Source organism: Mycteria americana, chromosome 4 (genome assembly GCF_035582795.1).
Source record: "Mycteria americana isolate JAX WOST 10 ecotype Jacksonville Zoo and Gardens chromosome 4, USCA_MyAme_1.0, whole genome shotgun sequence".
Taxonomy (NCBI): Eukaryota; Metazoa; Chordata; class Aves; order Ciconiiformes; family Ciconiidae; genus Mycteria; species Mycteria americana.
The window spans coordinates 13944341-13955098 of NC_134368.1; the positions used below are offsets into that span (position 1 = coordinate 13944341).

General features: G+C 49.0%; 2 protein-coding genes across 3 annotated transcripts; one reads left to right on the forward strand and one right to left on the reverse strand.

Annotated features, from left to right (window-relative positions):
• Positions 1 to 1321: 1321 nt before the first annotated feature.
• TADA2B (transcriptional adaptor 2B) lies at positions 1322 to 7810 on the reverse strand. 2 transcript variants are annotated; one of them, XM_075499699.1, is made up of 2 exons: positions 7507 to 7810; positions 1322 to 6314 (listed from the first exon to the last, which is right to left on the reverse strand). In XM_075499699.1, the coding sequence occupies exons 1-2, from the start codon at positions 7774 to 7776 to the stop codon at positions 5322 to 5324; spliced, it is 1263 nt and encodes a 420-aa protein (XP_075355814.1). In that variant the 5' UTR covers positions 7777 to 7810; the 3' UTR covers positions 1322 to 5321. The 2 variants fall into 2 exon arrangements, with proteins under 2 accessions (XP_075355814.1, XP_075355815.1); XM_075499700.1 differs by having other exon boundaries at positions 7732 to 7791.
• A 28-nt stretch (positions 7811 to 7838) lies between these two features.
• CFAP184 (cilia and flagella associated protein 184) lies at positions 7839 to 10514 on the forward strand. Its single transcript, XM_075500483.1, has 2 exons — positions 7839 to 9098; positions 9380 to 10514. Exons 1-2 carry the CDS (start codon positions 7839 to 7841, stop codon positions 9959 to 9961), a joined length of 1842 nt encoding a protein of 613 aa, XP_075356598.1. The 3' UTR covers positions 9962 to 10514.
• Positions 10515 to 10758: the final 244 nt, after the last annotated feature.

Below are 10758 nucleotides of genomic sequence, written 5' to 3' on the forward strand. Positions count from 1 at the left end.
TGAACTTACTTAGTTTCATCTTCATTTCTTGCATTTACTCAGCTTGGATCTTAAGTTGCAACAGAACTTTTCCCATATGCAGCTCTTGCCATGTCTAACTCCACCTGCTGCTCCCAGTCCTGCAGAATCAGGCTAAAATACAATACATGATTGACTGAATGCTTTGTCCTACATGTGTCTGGTCACCTGGATAGGAGTGGATGGAACTTGGCAAATTACACAACTGACAAAGCATCTGTCCTCTTGTATCCTCAAAGCCCATACATTTAACACACAGGACAGAAACTTCAAACTTACGCATGTTATTAGGACCTGGCAAACAGTAAGTACTTCTGAATTTTTCACCCTTGTTTCTGGTTGTCTTGGATTAAGGAGCTTCTTACCTTAAGGTCAAGTATTGATTTTTTTTTTTTTGGTTCAGATGCAGAGTTGCCAACAGCTTACTGAACACTAGACCTACTCGTGCTGAGACATGATTACTTGTTCTTTAAGACTTTTCTTCCAGTGCTGGTTTGCCTCATGGGAATCAGTTAGTTAACTAGGAGCAATCTAGTGCATACTAGTGTTTGGGGATTAGTCATGTTTAAGGATTCATTCATTCTTTCTCAACTCTGAGAAAGAAAATCAATGCTTTGACTGGGCAGGGGAGAGAGAATAATTTTTGGTGTGTGTGAGAAGACAACTACAGTGTTAGGGGTTTTTTTTTAACTAATCATGTACAGGGATCAAAATGCAAAGATTGAGTGTAAAAACTACAGAAAAAAGAGGATTCCATATACTTAAGTTGAATTTGGAAGTAACTTCCTTCCATTTGGGTTAGAGCACACTGTAGCTGTGTGAAGTAGGATTGAAGAAACGGTTTTGTTGCACTTTGATTGGAACCCATGCTCAACTGATATGCCATAAAGGGACCAGGGTCGATTTATATACCTTTTAAGAACTGTCATGTGGTGTTCTGCCCCCTCCCAACCCCTCTGGATCTAAACTAAATCTAGTAATGACTTAGTATAGAAGTTTTTCCAGTAGGCCAATTAAAACAGAGGGATAGCTTCTTCCCTAGCAGATGAAGATTTTGTTAATGAGCTTCCCAGCACCTCACACAAGCTGTCTTTTTTGGACTACATTACTTCATTCAGGGTGTTCTTAAACACTAGTTGCTGTTAAATGTTCAGCATGAGACTCAAACTATTATCTTTAAAGCTGATAACTATCTCATTTAAGTGCTTCTTTTTCCTTGGCCTGCCCTTTCAGAGAGGCTTTCAGCATGGAGAGCTTGAGTCTTTACTGAGAGCTCAAACCACCTGTGCATTCTGCCATACAACAGTAAGAAGCACTGCAGAAATCAAAGAACAGAGAGAGGTGGTTCTGAAATTTAAGCATAAGAGCAGCCAACAAAGCTACCATCAGTACCTCTGGCTTAGCTATTTCATAAAGACCACTTCTCCACCCATCATCATTTAGCTAAAATGCATTTCCATTTGTTCCTACAAAGACTTAAGCCATTTTCCTCCTTACGCAAGCTACGTTACTATTCAATCAATAATGGAAAGAAACTTTAATACAAGTTTATTTACCAATATACAATGCAAAAACCTAGTAAAATGCTGAGTGTGCACAACATCAGTTAGGTTTTACATTATTTCAGCACAGGCATTTGTGTGTCTGGCACAGGTACACCAGTACACTATTCAAATGAGTGCAACATTCCCTTCAAGGAAGAAGCCGATGAGCTGAACATGCTCACCAGGTACCTTCCTTCACAGTATTTAATGTGTCATCACTTAAGAGCAACTGGGGCACATGCAAAAACATTTTGCAAGAAGAGATAGTAAACCCAAAGGCTAATTAAGTCAGTTACAGTTGCAAAGAAATTTGATGCAGCCACGGCACAAGAGAATAATGGCAGAGTGCTTAGTTTGTGTAATTTACAAGGCAGTTTATGGTCAAAAGACTCGTGCAAACCTACTAATGCTGTTCTTAATGCTTACTGGGACTGCAACAGAACACAGGGCAGGAAGGGTCTGTATCCAGAACACTCCGTAACAAGCCTAGTACACACAGAATGGAGAGTAATGCTCCCTTGTTACCTGGTGAGCAAATACAATGGTAAAACATCACTGGGACTGGACTGATTGAAGTAAACATACAGCATTAAAACAGACTTATTGCTGCCTCTATCAGTAGCAGAAGATCAGTATTTTGAGCAGCTTGTGGAGTGTCACTTTTTCATAGGCTTACATCAATGCTGTTAGGACAGATACTATCATTAGTAATACCTTTAATTAGAAAAGTCAAGAGCATTAAGCATTAAAACACCTTTTCATTAGCAACATGAAGGCTAGGTTATTTGTACAGTACAGGAAGCACTTCCAGATCAACACAAGATATAAGTTGAAGAGCTCTTTGCCATGTTTTTTTCTCAGCCCCTTCACCACAGAAGAGAAGCAGCGTAGCTCTAGTAGGTTGCTGGACTAACACAACTGCATCTCAACTTAAAAACAAACAAACAAAAAAACAGCAGCTCATAACAAAGGAATGCTTAGACTACATCAGTTCCATGTGAAAAATATGGAACAGCAGCATCCTCTAGTGCAAGTCACCTTTAAAATTAAAAGCATAGCTGACAATGAGACATTGCTTCTAGGGAAGCTCTTTCCAAGGGACTAGTATTTGCTAAAGCAAACATTTACCACCTTGAATTTGCTTGCAAGTATAAAATAAATATTGATATCCATATGTCATACATTAAAAATACTTTATTTTACATTCATTTTGATGTTCAATAAGTTACGTCTAGCACCGAAGAAACATTTTGGAGGGGCTGAGGAATTAAGAAACTACAAAGTGTAAATGCAGAATTTACTTCAACATTTAAATGACTCATTGGTGCCTAGATTTTTTTAAGTTATTGTTCAGATGGGCTTCAGACTATTGCTTCAGTTAGACTTAGATGTGCCAAAACAGTGTAAAAATAAAAATCACAGATTTGAGGAAAAAAATAAGGAAAAAAACAAACCAACCAATTATTTTAAACTCCCAGCTACATGCAGAGTTGAGGCTTCAGAACACTATCAGTAATGGTATGTTATGGTGGTTAGGTAACAAGTTACAGGAAGAACCAAATTGCATAACTAGAAGACTAGAAAGAAAGGCTGAGCTTCCTTTCCACAGGAGTAGGACAGAGAAAATAACCACGGGCTTGTACCTTATGAACTTGTGTGCTGTTTGTACACGCATATAGGGTGGAAGTGGGTCTTAAAGCTGCTCAGCACATTGCAGTTACTTCTACTGCTGCCAAGGAGAGACAGTTTTGTCTCGAATATTCCACAACAAGCCACTTACAGGTAAGCCAAACAAAGTATTACATCCAAGAGGACATAGCCCTTACCTTTTTTGAAGGGACATAACATCACAAGCTCAAAAGAAAAAGGCACTAGAGTTTTGGTTTTTTTCTTCCTTAGAAATGCTGGCTTTGTAATTGTACCCCTTTTATTCTAAACTCACTGGCAACACTATTTTGGTAATGCTGGATATATTAACTAAAACCCAGTTCTGATCAGTATACCTCTGCCAAGTTGCAGAATTAATACTGTTTTAAGATTTTGTGGTATCCTCACTGACTACAGCCCAAAGCATCAAACCAAGATGACATTTCCAGTGCTTGCACTTGTTCCAAAGCAAGTCCAGTTCCATGTTTTGGCACACCTGCACTCCAGAAGACCTGCCCAACGGACCTCCAGTCACAGCTTCCTGCTCTGGACAAGACCAGCAGAGAGGCTTAGGCACCAGTAACACTGTGCCATCTTCCACATGGCAACCACCATTTTTTATTCATTTGGTTAAATACCAGCACAGGAATTTAAGGATTAAATGAGCATAAAAAACCTTTTCTAGTCCTCCTTCAACATCTTTCCCTTAATTGGTCAATCTTACCAAGCAGTACTGTGGATCTGGCATTCCTGTTACGTGCTGTTACATCGCCAGCTGGTGCCTGTCACGAGCACCCAGTTCAGACTGTAGTCGTTGGAGTTGTGACGAGTTACCTCTCAAGGTGCGCTGCTCTCACTGCAGTGGGCTGCATTCACTGTTCTCCTACCATGTCAGTGATTTCAGCTTCAACATGCTTAGTCCGGTACGTTTCAAGGTATGTGCAATTAGAACCCTGTAATGGCTTGATTTACAGCTCCATACTTTAGGAGCATGTTAGCTGTGCATTTTAACCTAATCTGCATCACTTCCTATTTTTATTTTTAAAAAACAATCTTGGTGATCACTCTCCATTTCAGAATCTTGCTCCCTTTCCCTGTCCCTCCCCATCAAATTCAGAAGGAGGCAGCTACACCTCCTCAGCCCATACAAGCTCAGAAGTTACAGATACCAAAGGAGGAGTAGGCTCCCCCAACAAGAAGAAATGGTGATCCTGCTGCCTGAGGCTCCCAACTGCTGCAAAATGGTTTTCCTATTTTCCTGTACCCCATTTCTGGCCCAAATCGGCCACTTCACAGTACTGCTGACCCCTCCTCCAGAACAGAGCACCACAGCTGCCCTGTACTTCTGCAACTTTGCTACCAATCAGTTAACATCAAAGCTTCAGTGGGGTCAGTTTCAGCAAAAACTCAAGTCAAAGCTATGTCCACATCAGCTGGGTGTGAAGGTAGATCTTCAAGAACCCTTTCCACAGCACAAGTACCTGAAGGCATCTCACCTACTACCTTTCTTTCCTTCCACTCCCTGCCATGGCTCATCCCTGCTGTATTCTCAACAGAAACTCTCACCCCGCTGTCCCAGCACCTTGGCTGTAGTTACTAAGGAGAATGTTCTGAAAGCTTAGCAATGGTCACAAAAATCCCCGCTCACCGTGCTCCTGAGCTCAGGACTTTTGTAAGCTTCACTTTGCCACCAGCATTACACCAAAAAAAAAACAAAACAAAGGGAGAAGAAAGTTTCCAGCTAATGAAACTGTCTCCCACCTTCAAAGAAAAGCAAGGATTACACTGATACTCATTTGTGCAGTAGTAAGGAGTAAAGCAACTACTCTGGGACTACTGGACGTGAGTCAGTTCACATGAAAGAAATCTGTTCTAATAATGTACCAAAAGCAGTGACATCCAATGTAGAAGTTTCACAATTAAGTATTTTCCATGATCCAAAGCAAAAGTCTGTTTGAACCATGGATCATGAATACTGTGGGGGTTTACGTATTTCCTTTTTTTTGTTGTTAAGTGACATAATTTCTGTATCTTTGGGGAGGGAAGGAAAAAATAACGGAGTCCTTGAGGCTGTAATGGGCCTCTGCTGTGTTTTTTCAGATCAGCTGAGTTTCATGAAGCATCCCTGGATATCCAACCACTTTCTGTTAGAAAGTTTAAAATCCTTTTCTTCAGTACCTTATCTAAGTAACTGGGAAGGCGACTCTTTGAAGGAATTCCTTGTCTTTTTTGGAGATGGTCTTTAATGATTATAGTTTTTACAGTCACGTAACGTGCAGGACTCAAATTTAGAGAGCTGCAGAGCACCTTTTCCCTGTCCGATAGGAGTTCAAAGCCAGGCAGGTTTTCAATGGCAGCAAATTCACCTTCTTTACCATCTTCCTTCCCCCTCTTGGAACTAGCTATGTTTTTGTTCTCCTTCCTCTTTTCCCGTTTATGCCTGGCTGCCTCATATTCTGCCGACTCTTCCATTTTGGTGATTCCGTTTCGACGATACCGCTGCAGCTCCCGAATCTTTGCTCGAAGTATCCTCTCCTTGTGCATGTTCTCAAAGAAGTCTTCAAACTCCTTACAAGACATGAACTGGTACAGAGGCCTCAGCTTCAGCCTCAACTCCTTCTCTTCTTTTGTGATCTTTCGTTTGGGAGCTTTCTCCTTGTCCTTTTTATCCTTCCCCAGAAAGGCCGGTACCAAGTTATAGTCTCGTGCAATGTTCTTCCGCCGTTGCCTCTCCTTGAGTTTCCTTACATACATGTCTACGTGAGCTCTTTTTAACTCTATTTCCACATCATCATCATCATAGTTCACTGAAAGGCCACTGATCAGAGTCTCTGCGTCTTGATCATATTCGATCTCGTAGTCATCCCGAAGCGGCATGTATCCCAACTGCTGCTGCTCAGCCACCGATATATCCAACGGTGGGAGCGGCGTGGTCAAGCTAGGAGAAAGCGGGCCACCACTGGGACACGTGTGATCCGTTACTCTGTTCGGAATCGTGTCAGGGATGCAGGCTTTTCCCAGGTTGCCATGGATATACATGCTCACGTAGTGTTCCATCACCTCCTGAGGCGTTCGGGATGCTCCCACGTGAGCAGCCATGTCCTCCTAAACAGAAAATAAGGAGGAGTGATAAAATGATTCCCATTACATCTCCAGCATAACGTGCGCTCAGGTAAGAGCATGACTTCTTCCCTGCCCCTCAAAAGCCAACTCACACCATGTACGCTTTTCTAGCAATACTGAAAAATTAGCCACGTTTCCATCAGATTTGCATTTTTAGATCCAGATAAGTATTTACACGTGCACAGGGGCAGGGAAGCCATGAAAACAGTACCAGAAACCACTGAGGCAAGCTGCATTGGATCCTCTACATACAGGAGCACCATCGAGACGCTGGATCCCCATGGTGATTCCTGAGCATCCACTGCTCCCTCAGAAAGCTAGCTTACCATCACCAGGAAGCTTTCTAAGTCCCAAGCCAGCACTGAGACTGCTACATTGTTTGGATTTTGCTCATTTGTATTGCATTGCTGAAGCACTTTTAGAGCAATACAGAAATAAAGAAAGATGGTATTTACAGTGAGAGAGATAGTATTTGCTCTTTTTCTGATTATTTAAGAACTAAAGCTACAGTGATCATAAACTTTAAGATTTTGAAAAAGTCTTTACGTTTAATGAAGCAAAGTACAACCAAGTAACAATTAACGAATCAAATGACGATGCTTTTTACTATTTTTTAAAAACGAACCTGACTGTACACTGATGCAGAAGGCAAGCCCCAAGCTTACAGCTGTAACTTCCTGAAGGAAAAGCCCAAACGCGAGGAAGAAGAGGCCGTAAGATCCGTAACACGCTCAGGCTGGGGGTCAGCATATACTGGAACTAAGGTCGCGACAGGTCCGCGAAGCCTGAAGCGCTCCTTTTACCAGCGGTTCTCCCTCCGGTAGCCCAGGTAATGCCGAGAGGCCGCCGTCCCACGGAGGCACGGAGCCGCCTGCACCTGCCAGCCAGAGCGGCTGCCGCCTCCGCAGCGCTGGCGGGTCTGCGGAGCGGGACGGGACACCGGCGCCTGCTGACAGGACCGCGCACGGCCGCGCTGCTGCCAGGCCTGCGGGCTCCCCGCAGCCCAGGCCGGCGGCTCCCCTCGGGCCGGTCGGCGGCGGCCCGCTGCCCCACGCACCCGCGGCCGCCGGCCCGGGCGGGGACGACGGAGCCCGGGCGCGGGGGAGCGCCCGCCGCAGGAGAGGCCCGCCCGCGGCCTGAGGAGCGGCGCTGCCCCGCGGGACGCGGCCCTTACCCAGTTGCCGAAGCCGAACTGCTCGATGGCGTCCAGCAGCAGCTGCTCCTCCCGGCTGCTCCAGCCGCCCTCGGCCTCGGCGCCCCAGAGGGTGAAGCGGCCGCCGTCGACGAGCTGGTAGCCGTGCCATCGGCGGTGCGGGCCGATCTCGGCGCCCGCCGAGAAGCAGTCGGGGCAGAGCTCGATGTCGGCGCACTCGGTGCAGCGGAAGCGCAGGGAGCTCACCTCGGCCAGGCAGTACACGCAGTACTTCTTCCCCAGTTCCGCCATCTTACCCCGCCCGCCGACAGGCCGCGCGCACGCGCCGGCACGCCCCCGCACCGGCATCGCCAATGGCAGCGGGCCCGACGGGCGGAGCCCCTCGACGGACGGCCAATGGACGCGGAGGGCTTGGCCCTCCTCTCGGCCGCCCGGCCAATGGGGCCAGCGCGCCTGGGCGCGGGGGGCATCAAAACGAACGAAAGGCTAGGATTGGCCGACCGGGATCCGTCTTCCTTTTCCGCGGCCAATCGGAGAGGCGACCCCGAGCGACCCCGCTGCTGAGTGGTGGTCCGAGGCGAGGGGGCGCGGCCGGAGAGGGACGGGGCGGGGCGGGGCGGGGCGGGGCGGGGCCGGGCCGCCTGCCGGAGCCGAGTCCCGTTGCCCGGGCAACGGGGGAAGCGGGGAGCAGCCCGGTCATGGAGGCGGCCGGCGGGCCGGGGCCGGGGCCCGAGCGCCCCGAGGGGCCGGCGGGGCGGCGAGAGCTGAGCCCGGGTGCCCCGGGGGAGTCGCCGGGGCCCGAGGTGCTAGACGAGCCCGGGGAGCGTGCGGAACCGAGGCCGGAGGAGCCGCCGGCGCCGGAGGGGCCGGGGCCCCGCGAGCCAGAGCAGCTGGGGCTGGAGGAGACGGAGCCGCCGGGGCCCACGGAGCCGTCGGAGCCGGAGGTGGCGGAGGGACCGCCGGGGCCCTCGGTGGCCGCGCCAGCAACCGGCGGCGCCGGGGAGGAGGCGGCGAGCGCCGGGGACGGTGCCGCGGGCGAGGCGCCTCCCGCCGCGCGGGCTGAAGAGGCCCCGGGCCCCCCGGCGCCGGCCGCCCCCGGCGGAGCCGAGCGGAGGAGCGGCGAGGCGGCGGGCGAGGCGCCCGAGGAGCGGGACGCGGCGGGGGAGAGCGAGGAGGAGCGGCGGGAGCGGGCGGCGCTGCTGGCGGAGCACCGCGGGCTGGCGGAGGAGCGGGAGCGGCTGCGGCAGGCCAGCGCCCGCCTGCAGCTGCGGCTGGGCGAGCTGCTGCGGCTGCGGCAGGGCGAGGGGCGGGCACGGGCGGAGCCGGGCGCGGGCGGGCCGGGCCTGTACGCCCAGCGCCTCCTGCGGCTGCAGGAGCTACGCGAGCAGCGGGAGCAGGCGGCCGCGGCCTGCCGGGAGCGGCTGGCGGCCCGGCGGCGGAGCGGCGAGGAGCGGCAGGCCCGGGCCCGGGCCGAGTGGGCCGCCTTCCAGGCCCGCCAGAAGGCGGTGGCCGTCTCCAGCCTCGGCCGGCGGCTGGGCGGCCGGGAGGCGGCGGCGGCGGCGGTGGACCGGCTGCAGGCCCGGGCCCGGGAGAAAGAGCAGCGACTGCGCGAGGTGAGGCCGAGGCCCCGTTCGAGCTGCGGCTGCAGCCTTGTCTCGCTCGTCTCTGTCTTGTCAAAAAGACTTCTGAAAAGGCCAGCGTTTTCCTCATCGCACAGATAGGGTACTTTCTTCCCCCAACACCTACCACGCGGTAGCAGACGACAGCAGATGTACGATGCTTTTCACCCCCTGAAGCTTTATTACTGTCGTGACTGACTTCAGACGGAAGCACTTCGGCCCTGGCAAGGCAAGGATTAAAGAGAGTAACTCTTCTTTTATTTCTACTCTTCTAGGCCCGTGTGGAAAACATCAAGCTGAAGCATGAAATCCAAAACCTTGAAACCATCTTGAAAGCTCGGGGAGAACGGGTGGAGGGTCAACATTTTATGGACTTTGAGCACATGAAGAAAGAGAATCAGAAACAGAGCGAAAAGATTGAGAACCTCAATGATGAAATCCTGAAGCTCAAAAAGAAGGTATCGAACGCAGTACATATTCTCGCCCAGTTCAGGGAAAAACTACAGTTTGTGGAAGCTGAAAATCAAGGCAGAAAGGCGGAACTGATGGACATTGAGACCATCTTGTCACAGAAGAGAGACGTTCTGACCAAAACCAAACAGGCCAGAGACAGACTGCGAAGAAACAATTTGAAATTGCAGCAGGAACGTGGGCTGCTTGGACATGAGATACTGCTTCGGGACTTTGAGGAAAAGGTGGATACTGTAGAGCTGCTAAGCCAGCGACTGGAAACACTGAAACATCACCATGCTGGTCTGATCCTTACCTGTAGGGGAATTCAGAAAAAAATCAAGGAAGCCAATTCCTCTTTCCTTGCTGAGGATGACTACAGAAAAGAAGGCACGGAAAAGAAATAAACAAAGGCATTTTCTGTAATTCTAATTTTTAAGATGCCTTTTTTTTAAGTCCTGGGGAATACATCACACACATACTCCTGAAAAAGCCCTTCCTAAGTGACACGTCAATATTATGCATTCAGTGATTACAGTAGTTACTCATTTTGAATGAAACCATATACACATGCCTATCTTAAACAAACAAAAAAAGCCACAGTCAAAAGCCTACACTTCGAGAAAACCGTCTTCACATTCAGTCCTGTAAGGCCATGGCGATACTGTTTAAGCAGAGCACTCACCGCACCCTAACTCAAATCCTGATCCTGCCACCCTCTGTATGGATTTTATAGTTTAGTATCGACTTCATCTGTACAATAACTATACCTGCCTTCTGGGCACGTCGTAGGGGGTCATTTTCATAGATGTGGCGAGAACTGGAGAGAAGCTTACTGTCAATACCTGACGTGACCTGCATACAGCCAATACACTACAGAAGCACTAAACCACTCGCCTGTTCTGTAAATATACTTGGCTGCCAAGTCTGCCTTGGTGGTGCACAAGAAGAAAGGTTTATTACTTTACAAACTATTTTCATAGTATAAATATACACATAAATCTTATCACTCAAAACTAAGAGTTTTTAATTTTTTTGGTCTTTCAGCTTTTACAGTTTTAGGGGGTACTTAGCCTTGTTCTCCTTATTCATGGTGTGTGAAGAGGTAGAGAACAGCGTAAGCCCATCACCATTTGAGTCCCCTCTGCACTGCTCAACTATGGCATACCAAAATTCCAGAAAAAGACTGAAGAAAAAGGGGAGG